The sequence below is a fragment of the Monodelphis domestica genome, chromosome 3 (genome assembly GCF_027887165.1).
Source record: "Monodelphis domestica isolate mMonDom1 chromosome 3, mMonDom1.pri, whole genome shotgun sequence".
Taxonomy (NCBI): domain Eukaryota; kingdom Metazoa; phylum Chordata; class Mammalia; order Didelphimorphia; family Didelphidae; genus Monodelphis; species Monodelphis domestica.
The window spans coordinates 518,905,113-518,925,165 of NC_077229.1; the positions used below are offsets into that span (position 1 = coordinate 518,905,113).

Consider the following 20,053-nt stretch of genomic DNA (forward strand, 5'->3'; position numbering starts at 1 on the left):
GTGTGTGTGTGCGTGTGTGTGTGTGTGTGTGTGTGTGTGTGTGTGTGTGTGCGTAAGTGTGAGGCTCTGTGCAAGGAATATAATTTCCTAGAACATAAAACACACAACTCTCTCAAACTCTTAAGTGGCAGAGGACTGCACTGGTCCAGGTCATTTGATTGGAAAATCAATATACAAGTGAAATCACATACATAATTCATAAATAAAAAGAAAAATGTTTTCCAAAAAGTGTCATAAAATAAAATGGGAATAGACCAAAAAAGAAAGCTCTTATAGTCTAAGTCATCCTAAAAAAGGATGACCTGGTTAGACATCAAACCCAATTTTTCTTTGCCCCCATATATTAGTTAAAGATTTCCAAGGCATCCCATTGATTACCCCTCTTCAACGGCTAACAAAATGGATAAGAATGTAGGGCTTAGAGATAGGACGATGAGTTCAAATCCTGTTCCAGACAGTTTCTAGAATATGTAACCTGTGACAAGTCACTGTAACTCTGTCTGCTATAAAAGGAGATAGTAACAACACTAACCTTCCAAGGTTGTTACGAGTATCAAAAGAAATAACACGCCTGGCAAAATAGGATAATAGCAACAACAATGGCATTATTATTATTTTCCTTTAACAATGAAAGAGAAAATAATAATCTTATTCTCAGAAAGGGAAAAAATGCTTTATTTCTTAGTTGCTTTATCTAGGTGAATGGTCTCTTTTTCCTTCCACCTACTTCTGTCTTTTTACATTTGTTTTTGCAAGGATAATAGGAAAAAAAATTGGACTGACCCCTCTACTTCTCCACAAATGCTACATGATGGCCACTGGTAAGTTGGGTCACATCACTTATCACTACAGAATGGCACTTACCTGTCCCTGAGGACAACTGACCTTTGTTCAAAGGGGGATCACCTGGAACCCTTTTAGGGTACATATAATACCTAGTAAAACTTATCAGAGCAAAGGATTGCTTCTTATAGTTAGCAGGGAGAAGAGACACCACCTCCTAAGATATTTCACAGAGAAGGAGACAGACCAATGATTTCCATACATTTTCCTCTGATTATCCCTTTTTCTCAGCACATTTTTTTCAAGCCTCACAGGATAGTAGCTGTCCCACCAATGGCCACCAACTAATGATATACAAATGTATTTAAAAAACATTTCTGAATTCATAATAGCCATTTGTCATTATTTATATTTTCTCAACAGAAACTAGAATCAAACGAATAACATTGACTTATCTGTGTGGGATATTAATTATGTTGAGAAGTTATATTAACTTATTGAGGGAGTCCTATGTGCATCTGTAGATCCTCTGTAACGTTTGCATCCCATCACCTAGCAGGACAGTAGTTGATTTAAAGCAATATAAATTTCCCTTTCCCCTTCCTATTATTTCTAAGGTATTTAATGACCCACAGCTTTTTTAAAAACACTTCTATTTTAATTTATCATTTTTAAAGAATGTGTACTTTAATAGGCAGACCTTGAAATAAGTTTGAATTTACATGTGAAATAAGAATCTTGGAAATTAAAATTCTACGTGCCTTTAACGGCTTAGAATAGTTTTAAACTTTAATTAATAGTTTAGAATTGCAATGATTTCAGTAAATGCAATACAAAGTCATAGCAGCATCAATAATGACAACAATAACAAATTGATATTTAAAGAGCATTTTGACATTTACAAAATGATTAAAGACATATTCCCTCAAATCTCACAAATGCCATGAAATAGGGACTGCAAGTATATATTGCAAGTCCCATTTTACAGATGAGGAAAATAAGTTTGAGAGAGATGATGGGACTCATTGATGGTCATAGAACTAGGAAATATCAGACATGGGATTTGAACCAAAGTTCTCTGGACTTTAAACCCAGCGCTCTCTCCAATACACTACACTGCTTCTCTCTAGTAGAGAAATGTCACTATTCCTACCGGGCACGTTTTCTGACTGGACTACATTGGGAGCCTCAGACCTAGAAGAGTCCAATAACCATTATTTAGTGCCTCGATGCATGCTTTTGTTGAAATAGTTTCACCTACTTCATAGTATTTGTTCCACGTCTAAACACAACTTGTTTTTCTGCCATTCTGCTATCTGTCTCCGGGATGCTGTACATCGCATACAGCATACTTGGAGTGGAGGGAGTTTGCAGTTTCTATGGAAGTGGATTTATAGAGCCCCAAGAATATCTGGATGCCACACAGTACAAAATCAAGAAAAAGTAAACCTAAAAACCTTTTTTTTCTCAAACATTCTTCTCAAAAGTACCCAAAATGAAACCCCACACATAGAATTCATCCTGGAGGGGCAGGTGCCATAGTAGTACAGGCTTCATCATGCCAGAATATCATCAACATGGCCACACTAACTCAAACCAGAGGTGTGTAGAGGCAGCTTGGATTTTATCACGGAGATGAAGCTTCAGTTCAAATTTCCATTCGGTACCTTCTAATTGTGTAATCATGTCTGTGAGCCTCAGTTTCTTTATTTGTAAAATGTTAATAATACCTAAAGGAGGCAGGGAGGTAGTTTAGTGGAGAGAGTAGTGGGTCTGGATACAGGAAGACCTGAGTTCAAATCTGCCCTTAGACACATACCGGCTGGGTGACCCTAGGCAAGTTACTTAACCTCTGTTTGCCTGAATCCATTGCAGAAGGAAATGGCAAAGCACTTTAGTATCTTTGCCAAGAAAATCCCATGGAGAGCATGGTCCCAAGGTCAAGAAGAGCCGGACACAAATGAACAAGCATTTGACAGCATTATACCCGACAGGCTGTAATATACAATACAAACGCTCTATCAAAATGTTCGTCTACCTAACTTTCCAGGCACGATAGCTTCCCTCCATACTATTAGTCTCCAAGGACAGGGAGAGACTTGGAACATTTCTCCAAGTTTCTGCTGCTATCCCATCATAGAGGTGTAATCCATAACATACAAAGGCTTTCAGATCCCAGGAGCATCACAAGGATTCCTTTATTGCATAGTCTTGAAGCACAGGATCCAAGAACAACACCACAGTTAAGGAGATGGAATAGACACATGCTTGGACACACGTCCTAATAAAATGGGGAATTGTAAACATAAATGGATAAATGAAACTAGTTTTAATGGCATATACTTAAATGTTCATGGAAAAGGAAAGCCTTGGAGAAAACTGGTGGTTTGCAATTCATGTGTTGCCCAGGTATTTTTGGTTTTATGTGTTTTGTTCCAGATTTCTGATTTTGTCGGTGTGTAGAAGCTGCAGTGAAGCAGCAAGCTTTACCAGTACAGAGGAGCATCTCCTCTACAATTTATTATCTTATAGGCATCTGTGGCTTGGAGTTAAGAGCACTGGCCTTAGCAACTGGAAGACCTGACTTGAAATCCAGCCTCAGACACTTCTAAGCCATGCGACCTTGGGCAAATGATCATCTCTCTATGTTCAGGAGGGAGCTAGGTGGCTCGGTGGATAGAGTGCTGGGCTGGAGTCAGGAAGACATGAGTTCAAATCCAACCTCAAATTTTACCTAGCTGGGTGACCCTGGGCAAATCATTTAAACTCTGCCTGATAAAAGGATCCACCAGAGAAGGAAATGGCAGACCATTCCAGTATCCTAGCCAAGAAAATCTCCTGGACAAGGCATCATGAAGAGTAAGACACAACAGAACAAGTACTAAGAGGTTAAGTGACTTACACAAGATGACACCATCTATACGTGCTTGAGTCGGGAGTTAAACCCAGCTTTTTCTGATTTGAAAAGAGAGCTATGTGATTCTAGCTCTTGGAACCCTTTACCATGAAATACTAATTTTCCTTTGTTTTCTGACATTTTGATGATATTTGAAGCAAATATAGCTTCGATGCTGAGAAAAAGATAGCAATAAAAATCAAAACATGAACAAGAGAATGAAAGACAATGAAATCAGAAGACAATGAAATTAAATTTGAGAGTGATTTGGACTGTTACCTGAGTAACCAAATGATATGCTTGACAATGGACTAAGATATATTCCACTCCCATACATTGCACCATGGAGCTAAAAAGAAGGGAGAGAGAAGCCTGTCACTACTTTTTAAATGTTTCAAGTGAAGAACAGAAAAAGTCTCACATCAGAACACTGCTTACAGAATAATCGAGCTCTTGCTAGTGTAAGGTCCTGTATAGCTTGAATGAAGTATAATTGGATTTGAAAAGAAGATTAATATCCTTGCATCAAGAATTTTGATTTAGACAATTTATGGGCACCAGTAAAGAGCCAATTCGCAGTCCTTTACACAGTCCTTCCCACATATTGTAGGCAGTTATTTGTCATAGAGCTCACTATCTGACTTTTTTAATTTAGCAACATATTTTGTGAACAAACAAAAAGCACAATAATCCAAAAGCATGAAATATTCACACGTATACTTTGATGGAGACTTACACATTGGATTACAACATCTATCGTAATGAATTTCAGTAAGCATTGCACACTGAACGTGGATAGCCTCTTGTGTATCTGACCTGGGTCACCTTAGAACTCCTCTGAATTTTAATTTAATGCAGGTAAACTTTGAAAAAACATTTCAGTCTCTGAAACTGACCAAAAGGACTCTAAGCATTTTCGATGCAAAACAATGTGTACAGTCAATGACGGCTCAAAGTCAAAGAATTATAGATAATATAATAATTAATATAATTTAATAATTGATTGTAATATAATTAATATAGTAGTATAGTATATAAAAATTTGACTCCTACTTCCTTCCCTCTTTATTTATTGGCTACTGCCTTATTTTACCTTGTTGGCTTGATCTAAATAAGCTAAACATACTGCAGAGAATTTGTTAAACCCTGTATTCTATTTAGCTTTGAATTTGTTACCCTCAAACCTAGCCCCAATGCTTGGCACATAGTAGGCTCTACTCAATACTTGGTGACTGATTTCTTTCAACATGCCACTCTTCAATCACAAGATGGTCAGAGGCAAGCAGGAAGATTTCTCTTTCCTGAATTGATCTCAACTACTTTTAGGTGAAAGAAAGCCAGTTAGCTAGTGAAATGTCACAGAAGTGAAGTGTGGAGGTGGAAATCAGAGGCATGCAAGACTGTCTGCTCCCAACATTCTAGCAACATCTCTGAGTGTAATTTTAGAAGAAAAGATAATTAATGAGATCTTTTGTATGCTTTCTTCCTGTCAATGACCAACCCCTCAAAAAAAGGAAAATAAAAACTTTAAGAGAATACAAAGAAAACATTTGATTGCTTATATTGTGTGTTGTATTCAGTTCAGTGTATTTTTTCTTTGCTTGCATTAGAATTCTTTTTTTTTCTTAGCTTTTCCATCTAAGAACCTCTTTTCCCATTTAATGACAGAACTGAGAACATGTGGCTAACATCAGTTCAATGAATACAAGGGAAAAATATATCAATGCATTTGTTTTCTCTACTCTTCTAAACAATGCTATTGCTACCTCTAAGACCACATTGCAAGTTTAAGATGGTAAGTAGGGACGCTCATTACAGGACTACATATCATTGCAATAGCTGATGCAGGGGGGAAATGGCTACATTTATTTAGCATTCCCTATCATAGAGGAAGAAAATTTACCTGCAGTCGTGTATTTGAAGCAACAACTAAGCCATTCCTCAGGATGGAGTGCCAGTTTTCAATATGGGAGCCACTAAAACCAGAGAGAAAAAGCCAAAGACACAGTGTTAGAAGTCAAGTTACCCATAGATTCAGAGCATGCAACTCCATCATTTATTTGTTGGCAACTTGTAATTACTAACCACCTCTTGGGAAATAACAACATCCTCCTTCTGTACTCATTAAACATTCTTGTATAGGAGGCTCATATTACCTGTGGTACTAAGTCATACTCACTGAAATGCAAAGGTACTTCCAAAGAGTTTTTTAGCAGCTCTAAAATTGGATTCTTTGGCTGGTGGACTGCTGAGAAGGAGGAATTGATGGGGAGTGTGCATGAACTTCAATTGCTGTTAAATAAAATACAACAAATGAAAAAGTGTCAAGCTGAACATATTTCCAAGGCTGGAGTCTCGCTCAGATCTCACTGGTTCCAACAGAACCCCATTACCCAGGACCACATTCAAGTCATTTGAAGCTGATCTGATTGAAAGGCTGATTCCAACATCTAAAAATGTTATACCAGACAAATTACAAAGCATTCTTGATAGGAATGATAAAATGCCATACAGTGAATCTAAGAGAACACTAGGACGGGAACAAATGTGCCAATAATCCCAATCATTTATGTATAATTTTGAAATGCATTATTAAACTTTGTCTGACTACGCTGCATTCCTAATTAAGTTTTTTCTTTGGTTTACCAGGTTGAGTTCCCTGAAGAGAACCCACCAACCATTTCAGAAGATAAATGGCCTGGAAACATGCAAGATAGCAAAGGAAATTCAGTTTAAGATTTTAAAATGGCCCCAGTGGATGATCCATGAAATGGATTATTTATAAATTGACCATATTCATTAATATGTTCCCTCTGGTCATATAGTAGGCCTTCTTGGTTCCAATTTTCTCATTGCTGGAACTGCTCCTATCTGGAGAAATATTCAAATACTCTATGAAAAGAATAGCTAGTCAAATAACAAGATAACCAGGTAGGTAAGTAGGTAGGTAGGTAGGTAGAGAGAGAGAGAGAGAGAGAGAGAGAGAGAGAGAGAGAGAGAGACAGAGACAGAGAGAGAGAGAGACAGAGAGAGAGAGAGAGAGAGAGAGAGAGAGAGAGAGACAGAGAGAGAGAGAGAGACAGCGAGAGACAGAGACAGAGACAGAGAGACAGAGAGAGAGATATGGATAGATAGATGGATAGGATGAATGGAAACAAGGAGGTAAGAAGGAAGGGATAAGGGAGAAACAAGAAAAAAATGACTGATACAGATAAAAACAGAGAAGAGAGAGTAGTCAGAGGCTACTTCACTTCCCAGATCTCATGGTGAAAAAAAAATTAAAAAGGTTTTCCCTGGTGAGAAAGAACAGAGACAGGAATTGACCTTGAACACTCAAATCTTTTGTTCTAGCTTGCTGTTAATGCAGACAGAAAAAAAGCCATTTGATGACTTTGAAATAAACAAAAAAGAGTAGAAAACAAATGATTATATTCTGTTTGTAATCTCTGTGAAGTTCTTTCCAATAATGCTGGAATCCCCTGATACTGACTGACTTTATTTGTTTATGATAGTAAGATAAATGATCTGTCTGCATTTAACATTTTATAGATTTGAGTACAATAAAAAGAAAAACACAAAGCTGAGATATATGACTTTATCCTCGCACCTAATGGTTGTCTGAACTTTAGGAACCTTATGAAGTTATCTGAGAATCACAGAATAAGTCCTGTGACCTAACAAATACCCCCCTAGTTTCCAAAAAACTAGCATAATAATGGGTGGAAAATCACTTACCCGGTTAACTGGCAGTTTCACAATATGCGACCTATTACTTGAAATAACCCTGAAATTAAAATGATCCATCAGCAACACATACAAAAAATGCTTTTCTTCTTAAGAAGCAAGTGATTAAGACCTATGCTTACTGTGCCAAAAACTTTGTAATCCTTTTACTTAATTATATATTTTCCTTTGTTTTTTGAAGCAAATCTAAAACACTACAACTTTGAGGTTAACAATTTAGGTTGGCCAACAGAAATATAAAAATCGAGAGTCAAAAATATTTTTAATTATCATCTTAGTTAAATGAACACTTCTAATATACATTTTACACATCAACATAAAATGATAAGACCACTGACAATTATTTCTGAATTTCCCATTTTCTCAAGGAAGATAGTTTTTAAGCAAGATTTAAAATCAAATGATCATATATGCTGTTACTTAGAGAAGTGGCTAAATGTACTTAAAATGTAAAATTATTATAATCATTAAAGCATTCAATTAGAAGACAAAAACTACTTTTTTAAATATGTGAAAGTGTTTTTGAAAACATTTAAACTATAAAAAATACTATCATTAAGAAACAAAAAATCTCTGGAAAAGAAAATGGCTAATTTCTCATCTACCTGAAAGGTGAATATCTAAAGTGCTAAATGGCATAGTGAGATGCAAGAAGGTCTATGGAGATCAAATAATTTATAGGCCAAAAGGAGAGAGACATGAGGATGGACTTTTCCTTTTTGACATATTTTGCTAAGATAAAAAGAGGTAGCATCACATTGTATTTGAATAAAGGACTTGGACTGAAGAAAACATGGATTCAACTCAGCTCTGATTTTTACTAACTGTTTAATCCTATGCAAATTATTTAGCATTCTTGAGCCTCCATAAACTCCCTAAGACTTATCTGTTTAGATACACATAGTTTGTGGTCTGATTAAGTAGAAGACCCAAGAACAAAATTCTTCACGCTAATAAAACCACAGATCCTTTGTATATTGTACAATCATCTACTAAGGAATAGTCCAATGATTAAAATATTTCTAATGTGTTTATGCCCATAGAAAGTTTTAATATATTTAAGGAAATTATGTCATGATCATAATAATTGTTCATATAATGTATATCACCATAAGTTAGTGAATTTTATCTTCATATCATCTCTACGAGGCATGTATTATAAACTTTTATCACTAATTTACAGATGAGGAAATTGTAGACTCAGAAGAGTTAAAGTGATTTGCCCCTTCCACAAAGCAAGTAAATATGAGAGGTAGGATTTGAAATGAAGTGTAATAGAAAAGAGTAGGCTTTTTATACTTAATTTTTGACAAGATCTTTTTTTGATTTCAATTAATTCCATATTAAAACCTGGATTTGATTGATCTCAACTAAATAGTTTCTCTGAATAATGAGATTTATCTTCTCAGCAAAAAGGAAAAACTAGAGGTAGTCTGTGTAGGCAGCCGCATGAGAAGTAGCATAGAAAGAGACTTTAAAATTTCTTTTTTAAATGAAATTTAAATTCCACTCTCTGTGAGTTGTGGCTATTACTCTTGTAACCCTGCTTTGGAATACCATAGCAAAGTTTGTTGGAGGATAACTCAGAGAGGAAACAGTTTTCAAAAAGTAGATCCTGGGCTGCAATTTCCAAACTACTCTATGTTGCTGAACAATTATCTTGGCACAGCTCTGCTCTATGTTCCATTTTTAGGAAAAAGAGGTAAGTGACAAGAACACAAAGCAGTATTAGACCAAAAAAAAAAGGCGAGTCTTAGGATCTGGGCTCAGAAGACATTCAGCTCGCTATCTTAACACCTAGAAACTATCATAATGGAGAAAGATTCATTTTGCAGCCCTTCCACAAAAAGAAAAAAGAGACAGACAAAGTCAGAGGCAGCAAGAGATAGAGACAGAGATACAGAGACAGAGGGAGTCAGAGAGAGATCTTGAAGCACACAAACATTTCCAAACATTAAAGAATGATGCAATAACTAAGGCAAAAAAGGTACTGATGAATTTTAGGATGATTTTCAAACCTAAAATATTGAAACAACTGACTTCTAGCTAAATTCTCACTTAACCAGAAAATTAAATTAACCAGAAAAACTCATTACCTGTACAATCCTGTTAATCGAGGTTTTTTACTATGGACAAACAGCAGTTAAATGGACTGCATATCTTTGCAATGCAAGACAGTGTATTCTTTCCCCAGTGATGTAGAACTTTTAATTAAAATGAGAGTCATTAAGGGCTTGTATAATCTTCAGGGCTCATAAGCTTCTAGGAGAATCTTAGCATTGCAGGTTTAAGAAAAAACAAAAACAGGCATGCCTTGGGTTTTTCCCCCCTCCTTTTTTAAAAGCAGGCAGAATAAGGCCATAGTTTACTTAAAAAAAAAAAGAAAGAAAACTGAAGTTTTGTACCATTGCAATAGAGGATGAGCAAGGGGGTCCTGTTTATCCATCTGCTTCTTGATTTCCAAATATGGTGCCTATGAAAGACAATAAGAATCCTTCTTGACTTCTGTTAAGCAATCTATTTTTAAAGCATCCAACAAAAGAAATGCAGAATTATTAGCATGTCCAATTTATAGATTTCTTGTCATTAAGCCTTGAAAATTTACAGCCTTGTCTTGGTAACAACTAAACTAGCTCTAGTACTCTCTCCACAAGGTTAAATGATACCTATAAAATCAGAATGAAGAGAACATTTTATAGTGTTAATCAATGTTTTCCATTAAGAAATTAAAGAGAAATTTCACTAGAATTAACTCTCCTTTCCTTCCCCCCCCCCGTTTCCCCTTCCCCTCCCTGATTTTAGCACTTTGTCATTTTCTCTCAGATAACACCAATGAAGTCCTAAACAAGTTACTCTATTCAGTGCAAAGCCTTCAGAGAATTTAACTTTAGTGGAAATCTCCCTTTGACAACTCAGGAGGACAGAATGATATATTTGGCAATATTGTCAATGGATTGTAATGTGCTTATCTCAAAAGATTCTGCAGATGTGAAATAATGAAATCTACTTCTCTAAAGCCCCGACAATTAAAGAAGACTACTATTCTCCTCTTCACACTGAAGAGACAACGACATAAAGAGAGTAAGTAACTTGCCCAAGGTCACAGAGCAGGTAGGTCACTGAAAGAGCCAGTTATACAACTCTAGTCTCTAGATTCCTTAGTTGAGTGCTCATCAGTCGATGTTGCCTCCCATTTAAAATAGCTTATATGTGACCCAGAAAAGAACCAGCCATTTTTGGCAAAGGTCTGATGTCAGAGTCAAACTTTGCAGCTATTTATAAAAGCAGGAATGCCTGGGGTCTAGGATAGCGTATAAATATATAGCTATAGCAAAGTCATTTTCCTTACTAAAAATCATTTACTGAGAGCTTAACCTTGTGCAATCCACTAAAAGGTGCTGCAGGGAAGGGGGGGGGTGCTCATTTTTGCTGTCTCTAATCACGATATTCTTAATGGTCACAAAAATCAGTATGTCTTCTCGAAGGCATCGTTTTACCATAACTGTTATTTCTTCTTCATAAAAAATTGTGACAATGGCATACACAATCCAGTAACAGCACATGATATTTCAAATTTCTGGATGAAAAGCAATTATCATCCTTACATCCCCACTTCCCTTTAGGAAGATCTTAGAGAACATGATCCAAATGCAAATACATTTTAAAAGTGCTCCCCAATATATTTAAAAAGCAAAACCAAACAATGACAATAAGAATAGTAAAATAGCAGGATGATATACCTGTGTCATTTCTCTAATAGATGTAATACTATCCAATGCTTTCATTACTCGGTCATAATTCTTTTTCTGTTTAAATAGAAATATACATATGATATTAACATATGGATTTGTGAAGGTCAGCATATAGTCAATTAGAATCTCCCTTCTACATGCAATGTTTTAACTGAGGGGTAAATCAGAAAGTAATGATTCTTCTATAGCATTGTCAAAACAAATTTTAAAAGACTTAAAGCTCTAATCAACACACTGACACACTATGTTTCCATAATAATGATAATGAAGAATGTTATCTATCTTTTAAAACAAATACAGTAGACTTAATAATTGGATTAAAATGTAGCTTTTTAAGCATAACAAACATGGGGAAACTATTTTGCTTGTTTGTGTATATTTGTTAAATGGGTTTTTCTTTTCTTTTTTTTTTCACTAGAAAGGGGAGGTAGTTGGGAGAAAAAATAAATATGGATTAATTGAAAAACATTTAATTTTTTAAAAAATATCTTCTGTGTACTTTCTTCTCTATTTCAAATTCTGATAATGAAGGAGCCATTTTTTCCAAGATGAAATGCCCTTGAAGCCATTTTCATCTTCTTTTGTCTCCTCAAACATCTCCCTTTATGTACATTCATTCTCTCCCTATTTTTTCAAACAATCTCAAATCTCTCTAATTTTTAGAATATCTTAACTATGCTACAAGATCTAACACCTCGGTTCCCTTTCACAGCCAAACTCCTAGAAAAATACAACATTCATTACCTCTACTCTTCCTCACTCACTTTTCACTCCATGCAATCTAGCTTCCAGCTTTACCACTCAAAATAAATTGCTCTGTCTAAAGTTAAAAATGGTATCTTAATTATTTAATCTAGTCTGGATTTTTCCTCCTCCGCCCTCATTCTTTTTCACTTCTCACAGTCTGCCTTGGTGGATCATCCTTTTCTTGTGGATACTTGAGCTTTCTGGGGTTTTTGTGACACTCTGGTTTTCTGCCTCTCTTCCTACAGCTACCCACTGGTTCTTGGTGTCCTATGATGATTTCCTAATCCATCTCACTACCCTAAACTACAGAAATAAAGCAAAGCTTTGCCCTCAGTTCTTTTTCCTTCTTTCCCTTGATGATTTCATCAACTCCCCATCAATCTCTATACAAATGGTTTATCTATCCAGATCTATCTATCCAGCCCACTTCTCTTCTGAACTACCATGTAATATGATCAGATTCCTCTCAGATATTTCAAACTGGATGTCTTTACAGATCCCAAACTCAGTGTTTCTAAACCAAAACTCATCTTTTCCTACAAATGAACACCTCTATCGAAAGTCCCTATTTCTGTCAAAGGTATGATGGCTCTACACAGTTTCTGGGGTACATCATCATCATCTCATTGGTAAACTTGATTCCTTAATTTATACTCAAGTGCATATATCCCAGTCAGTTGCCAAATCTGGACATTTTTGATTTACCAAATTTCTTGCACTTGCCCCCTTGGTACACACCTGCATCACCTCCCCCCAAGATAGCCTCCTAAAGGTCTCTGTGCCATAAATCTAACCTTCCCACCCCTCCAATCCATTCTTCACATATTTAGCAGAATTATCTTCTTTAATTACAGATCTGGCCATTTACTCAATTAACTCTGCCATCTTCCTCTTCTCTCTAGGACATATTATATAAGCATCTTTGGCTTTTAAGGCCATTCACATCTTATCTCTCCAACTTCATTGTTCATGACTCTTGCCCCAGCACTGGACAGTCCAGCCAAACAGGCATTCTCTCTGATTCTGACATAGGACTCTACCTACTGTCACTGGGCCTTAGCACTATCACTCATTGCCAGAATACGTGATACTCACTCTTTGCCTATATCTCAGATAACCCCTTTCTTCAAAGCCCACCTTATGTGCTATGGTACAAAGCCCTTTTAAAACCCTTTCTCCCAGTAGATTCCAGTGCTTGCCCTCCCTCCTTCCCTTCCTTCCTTGTATTCACCTGTCTTTCGTTTGCTTTGTTTCGATTGAGCTTGATTTATTCTGAATTTATTGTAGCTGCACACATTGTCTTCCCAAAGAAGGTAGGAGCTTCTTGAGAGCAAAGATGGTCTCCTTTGTGTTTTTGAATCGAATCCTTAGCACATAGCACAGACAGCACAGTCTCTGGCACAAAGTATGTGCTTAATAAATGATCTTCTCCACCCCATTTTGAGGATAAAAGGTTGCTTAAAACTTCATGAACTTTGAATGAGCTGGAAAAAATACTGAGCTGCCACCAGCATAACATATGATAATGGTTGATCCATGAAAAAGGATATTTCTTTATCTACAACTTTACCCTTAATTGCTCTGATTTCACTCATTTGGAGGCTGTTCAGAAACAGTGCCGAGTGGAAAGAAAAGAAAAATAGCTACAGCAACCAGAGATAAGCCATCACATCCTGATGTCTCAATTTTGCCACTCAAATAGCCCTTGGCCATCCTGGGCACAATAAACAGAATGGAATCTAAACACTGATACCAACCACAAAACATGTATTTAAAGACATGTTAGACCAGGCACCTGGCAATTATCTCAATGAAATGTAGGCTAAGTCAATGATTTGGCTTCAAACATAATTAAAATCTATGCAAGAATCTCCATCATCACGGTTGATTGTCAAGGCACGGGTGGGAAAGGGCTCTAAATAAATATTTTCTTTCCACAATTCCATTTCAGAATGGATAGTAAGAGTCGGCAAGGACTAGGCAGCTACTTTGTAACGCGAGAAATGAAGCCCTCCAGGAAGGAGCCTGTCCACTTTCTAACCTAAGCCTCAGAAGAGAGTTTGGCTGAAGCCCTTCCAAGAGCTTAGCCACATCACTGGGTCTCTAAGCTCCTGTCTGTGGGAGGGACGAGCTCAGCAGGTGGAAATGGAAGCAACGCCTAAGGGATATTACTCCCACTGAACCAAAAATGTGTTAACAGGACAAGCACACGTGAAAAGTCAGAAGCCATGGCCAATGAATCCTGCCACTGCTTTTTAAAGTTCAAAGAGGAAATGGGGAATTTGAATGACAATAAAGAGATGTGGAGTCACATCGCTGGAGAGTGAGATTTTGAAAAAGGGAGAAAGGAGCATAAATAGCCAAAAATATATTCTGTCCGGGAAGGGGGGATGAAAAGCTGAATATGGGAGAAAAGAACAAACAGATGCTTTGGGAGAGCAGAAGAGCCTAGATTTAGATCCACTCATCTAAAAATTTAAAAGACTGCAAGGCTTTTGTGTGGAAGAAAGAGTACTGAGTTGTAGCACCTGGTCAATACAGCCAATGGGTAAAGTTTCATGTTGAGCTTTTCCACCTCAGAAATCAGGAAATACAACAAATCAGGCCTTTATTTATAGTTCTGTTGATGGTTTCTACTTGAGAATGAGATGAAGACAATTTTAACAATTCAAGGGAAACTTAAATAGGAGATATGCACATTTTTGTGCCCATTGGAGATTGGGTGGCAAAGCATTTGCCAGCACACCACTACCTGGGTCCTCATTCTAATTCTATTACCAAATACTTGGGTGGCTTTAGTCACACATTCGCTGCTTTCCCTCACCTGTAAAATTGGAATAGCTGATCTCCAAGCACAGCAGGAATTCTAAAATTCTCTCCTGGGAAGTCTCAGAGAGGGTCATTACTTACCCTAGGATTAAAGGCCAGCATTTGAGGATCATTGGGGTCTACTACAGATGGATATGGCTCAAAAATAACCACTTTCCTGGGGGATTCCAAAGCAGAACGACACATGGACACAAGCAGATCTACCACCTAGAAGTGTAAATACAAAAGCAGTTAATTATCCCTTTCCAGCATACTTTCAAACAGCCGTTCTGTGAATGAATGGTTCCTATAAATCTTTTTTCTCAAAGCCTCCTTTGTATCAGGGCATTTTGAAGTTTCCCAGTTTCTACAATACAAACAAATTTTTCTGTAATGTCCACAGTCACTCCTACTGTGATGAATCATTTGGAATGGAACAATAAGGTTAGAGACTGGACTGCTAATGGTAAATCTTTTGTATGGAAAGCTTATGTTGGTAAAAATAAAATAATATCCTTTGCTATACCATGGGGGAAAGGTAAGAGAGGCAAAAACAGTGCCCAAACTTAAAAAAAAAAATTATTATTCCATCATGATCATTTTTCATGAACCCACTCGGGATTTTCTTGGCAAAGGTACGGGGGTGGTTTGTCATTTCCTTCTCCAGTTCATTTTACAGATGAGAAAACTGAGGAAAACAGGTTTAAGTGACTTGTTTAGGATCATAGACTAGAGTCTGAAGCCAGATCTGAAATCAGAAAATTGAGTCTTCCTGATTCAAAGCCCAGGGCTTTTCACCCCGGGTCAGAGAACTGAATAAAAATAAATAGCAAATCTTTATCCTTCCTAAAGTCCTCAGTCATCAATTGCCAAGGTCTGCAAAGATCAGTCTCAGTGGAACAGGGCAATATAGTTGAGGATAAAATTGAAAATTGAAAAATAAAAATGACAAGGAAAGACTTTGAAAAGGTGCTTATGTTTTTTAAAAGGTAAGAAATCCCCCAAAGCCAATTTTACAACTTGAAGGTAAATCGTAACAATTTTAGCTAGTAGGTGGATTTGGAGTGAGGGAAACTTAAAGCATCAAGTTCTGCCACTTCAAGTGTATTCTGTAACCTCTGGCTTAATCCTTAACCTCTTTGATACCAGTGGTTTCATCTTCTTCCCTTAGGAGAACTCTGATTTCCTTTTCCTTAGATCCATTTCAAGAACCTTTATGCAACAAACCTCATAACCATCAAAAATATTTAATGGTCAATTATGGCTTATGGTAGACTGCATGAAATGGTGTTAAATGAAAAAAATGCTACGGAGCAAAGATGGCTTCCAAGAAAAGTAAACTTTCTAGGAAGCTCGATTTAAAGATTTTTAATTTTTTAAAATATGGTTTATGATGAGAATGGTAATATATATAATAAGAATCTGGCCTCTCAGAGTATATATCCATATATTTACATAACATTCATGTACCTCTACTTGAAATTTAAAGAGAATATTAAGAATATTAAAAGCAAACTAAACCAAGGCAATAGACATGAAACCTAAATTTAAAAAAATAATGATACAAAAAGAAAAGCTATTTAATTGTATTTCTTTAAAAGACATTTAAAAAAGTAAAATAACTGAAAGGCTATAATCTGGGTCAGATGGGGTTTTTTATCTTTTCTGATAAGTTATGGTGATTTAATAAATTAAAATAAAGGTTAGATTTCAAAAGCAAATATGTGGTTTTTAAAATCCTGGCTGTCATTTTTCATTTTTCCAAGTCTACTCCCAGATGGAAAAAAGTTTCAGCCAATCCAAAATATCTTCAGTGTTTCCTTATATCATCAAGAATCTGAAACTAACATCAAAGTTCCTGAAATAGGATAGAAGGAAGGACAAAGAAGAAAATTTCCCACTCTTCAAATCTAAGAATTTAGGGGAAACAAAGGGAAAGGGAATGGAAACTTAACATAAAAGCCAAAATAATATATATGTCATCATTCAATGGTAAGAACAACTGTTTTATTAATATCTTTGCTTAATGTTGCTTTAAAATAAATTACAAGCTACCAAGAAGAGAAAGGGAAGAAGGCAATTCCCATACTAACATGATTCCTTTCTCTACTAACCATAGTAACATGCTTCCTTTATTTACTAGCATCTTAAAAGAATTTAGCATACTTCCCATTTCACATAAATGCAGATACACTGAATTAAAATTACTAAAATGAACTAAAATCGAAAGATGTTGCTCATTTTTATATGCTAGTTTTTGTCAGCAAAATTCTAAGCGTTTAATGGAATCATTTTTCAGCCTTTTATTTAAAAGGCAGAAAATTTTAGTCAAGTAAAAATGGAGGAGACTATTTTTGCCACTCAGATCATATTTCCCCCGTCACTAAAATGTTTTAGCTCATGACTAGTGTTTACCTACATTTGACAGGCATCATACAAAGAAACTAAATGAATATGTCTTTCCTCTTAGAATATTATAAACTAAGAGACAAATGTGAAAGAGTTAGTGAAGATAAAATGAAACCTTAAACACATGCAAAGGAAATATGTGCATTCAGATTCACAGGTAATTTAAAAATCGGGAGGAAACTTCATAGGTTGGTACTGCTGGAAGAGATCTTAGGTATTTAGTCCAAGCCTGTCATTTTACAAAGAAGGAAACTAAGTCCCAGAAAGGATGACTGATTTGCATAAGATGCTACAGCAAGGTAAAGGCAGAGTAGAAGTTGCAATCCAGGTCTCCTGAGTCTCTATTCACTGAATGTATTTCTCTACAATACTGCCCCTAATTAGGGTCATGAGTTATCAAGGGATTTGTACAAATTTTCAAAAGGGATTTCCTAAGATCATATGGTCTGGTTGGTTTAAGGATGGAGAGGAGAACATATTCAACCAGTGTCGTAACTGATTTAGAGAACAATACCACAAATACAGTATGGCATGGATGAAGAAGATAATTAATTAGAACTATTGACAAAAAGTTTATGGTATTTAAAAAATTATACTTACCAAGTATCATTTAAACTGTCCTAAAACTCAAAAATAATAACACTTTAAAATGTTACTGTTAGTACCTATAAAATAAAGTCTTACTTGGTTATCAGAAATAACTGTTATAAATAAACTTATTCTGTACTTTGGGGACTTTATTTCAGGGGCTGATGAAGTGTAGGGAGGCAATATCCTTGGCTCGTATGTGAAAATGCACAGTAATTCCATGAATGACTTTTTCATCGTCTTTGCTTAACCAGGCAATGGTTTATATAAATATTCTGGAATCTAGGTAGTAAATAGCAAAGTATTATTTTATAAGTTCTAAACCTTTCAAAATGTCCCTTCTAAAAATGGTTCAGGAAGTTGGATTCTTTTTCCATGCTACCATCTTGAGTAATGAAGTCCACTGTTTCTAATCTATGGTACTATTGGTTGGATATAGATTTGAGAAATGATACAATAACAGAAACTGGAAAATCCATACAGGATATCTGAATTCTGCTTCTAGCAATAGACAGATATCACATTTTCTCTTCCTTTAGGGATGGCTCGTTTCATTTAATCTTTAAATTATGACAACTACACTAGTTTGTCTTTTTCTATAAGGCTTGAAGATAAAGGATATGCCGACAGTGGATAATGCTGAGACGGAATGCTTTCAACACTTGGAAGTTAGAATAAGCTATTTATTCTGAATTTAGACTAATGCGCATTGCAACTACACATAACGCCAAACACATTAAAAACATACTTAGCATCGCATAGCCATACCTGAGCCCCAGTTGCTATTTCATCAGCAGCTTCATTCATTACACCGAGTGTTTGGAAAGCAAATACACAAAGCTCACGTTCACACACAGTAGGCTACAAAACAGAACAGAATAAGACAAATGATAATCACTTATTTTATGAAAAGTCATGCTCACTTTGCACTGCTCCACAGAATGCAAAATAACAATTCTTAGAGTTTTACATTTCTTCATTTTGTTTCTTCTATTTTTGTTATGACTTTCTGGAATTTAGGCTAATTTGATTTGGTAAATATTCAAGAAAATAGTAACTCCTCAGTATTGCATTACTAAAATTGGGAGCTGAACATGAATTCAGTTTTAACATTCTTAATTTATACAAATGAACTGATTTTAGCAACACATTTTAAAAACTGCCAGATATGCCACTACTTCATTAAATAAATATATCGAGTTCTTAAAACCAACCAGTGGTAGTCAAAGAAATGCAACTACTATAAATCTTTTTCAAATGTTTCAGGGACTGCTAGGTGTCTGAGTGGATTGAGAGTCAGGCTCAGAGACAGGAGGTCCTAGGTTCAAACCTGACCTCAGATGCTTCCTAGCTGTGTGACCCTGGATAAGTCATAGCCTAGCCCTTACCACTCTTCTGCCTTGGAATCAATACCAATTTATTCTAAAATAGAAGGGAAGGGTTTTTTTTTAAGTATCAACCAAATGTAGTTGTTGTTTGGTTTTTATTTTGTTTTGTTTTGTTTTACAAGAGTTTCGCCTTCTTGAAAGCAATTTCATTTACAATGAATAGGCATGCACCCAATTACTTTTTATATCACCCTTGAAAGCAGACTGATCTGGCTGCAACAGATTTTGACTCCCATAACCTCCTGAAATCTCCAACATTGAAATATTCACTTAGCGATTACTTTGGAAAAGCGATCATCCTTCAAGCCTAATACAGTGTCATGCATGTGATTTATCTCGTCCCCTAAGTTACATTGCATTAGGTAGTAGATGAAGCCTGACATGATCCAATTCCCTGAGCCACTGCACCCAGACAAAAGGCATCAGTTATTGCCAGTGCTCTTAGGCTTGCTTGTTTCAGAGGATGACTTACTCATGGACTTCAACAGTGGGAATTATGGACACATTCCTACTCACAATACTAGCTTCCCAATTATCAAGAGTCCTGGCATGCTTTCAGCTCCAAAAATGAATGTGGTCTTTATCCCTCTGGGAGCCAGACTTGGTTTCAATATAAAAAAGTTTCTTGGGGAAAATAAAACACACTTTACCGTAAGTGATGGACTAAATTCTTCATTTGGACACAAGAAATGTTTTCAACCAAAGGAGAGTCGCCGCCATCTAAATGTTTCAACAGACTCAATGCCAGCAGGTTCTAATATTTCCCCATATTCCTTCTATCATCAACTGTCATCTAACTCAACAGGAACAGTTCCCCATTCGCCCCATTTCTCCAGGGACAGTAGCCCTATTTGGCTTTTTTTTGTCTTTTCCTTCATTTGCATTGGGACAACTTTAGACTATTTCAATACTAGACTAATGAGAAGGAAGACTCTGAT

General features: G+C 36.2%; 1 protein-coding gene across 13 annotated transcripts in view; it reads right to left on the reverse strand.

The window, feature by feature from the left end:
- Nucleotides 1–20,053, reverse strand: part of PARP8 (poly(ADP-ribose) polymerase family member 8) — a 454,001-nt gene that overhangs the window by 31,813 nt on the left and 402,135 nt on the right. For all 13 annotated transcript variants that reach the window (XM_056824924.1, XM_056824928.1, XM_056824925.1 and 10 more), the window contains 8 exons: nucleotides 18,496–18,588; nucleotides 14,833–14,958; nucleotides 11,164–11,229; nucleotides 9,829–9,896; nucleotides 7,415–7,463; nucleotides 5,859–5,971; nucleotides 5,583–5,655; nucleotides 3,959–4,028 (listed from right to left, as the gene is read on the reverse strand). In XM_056824924.1, the coding sequence (XP_056680902.1) occupies nucleotides 3,959–4,028; nucleotides 5,583–5,655; nucleotides 5,859–5,971; nucleotides 7,415–7,463; nucleotides 9,829–9,896; nucleotides 11,164–11,229; nucleotides 14,833–14,958; nucleotides 18,496–18,588 (658 nt within the window). The remainder of the gene's footprint in view (nucleotides 1–3,958; nucleotides 4,029–5,582; nucleotides 5,656–5,858; nucleotides 5,972–7,414; nucleotides 7,464–9,828; nucleotides 9,897–11,163; nucleotides 11,230–14,832; nucleotides 14,959–18,495; nucleotides 18,589–20,053) is intronic.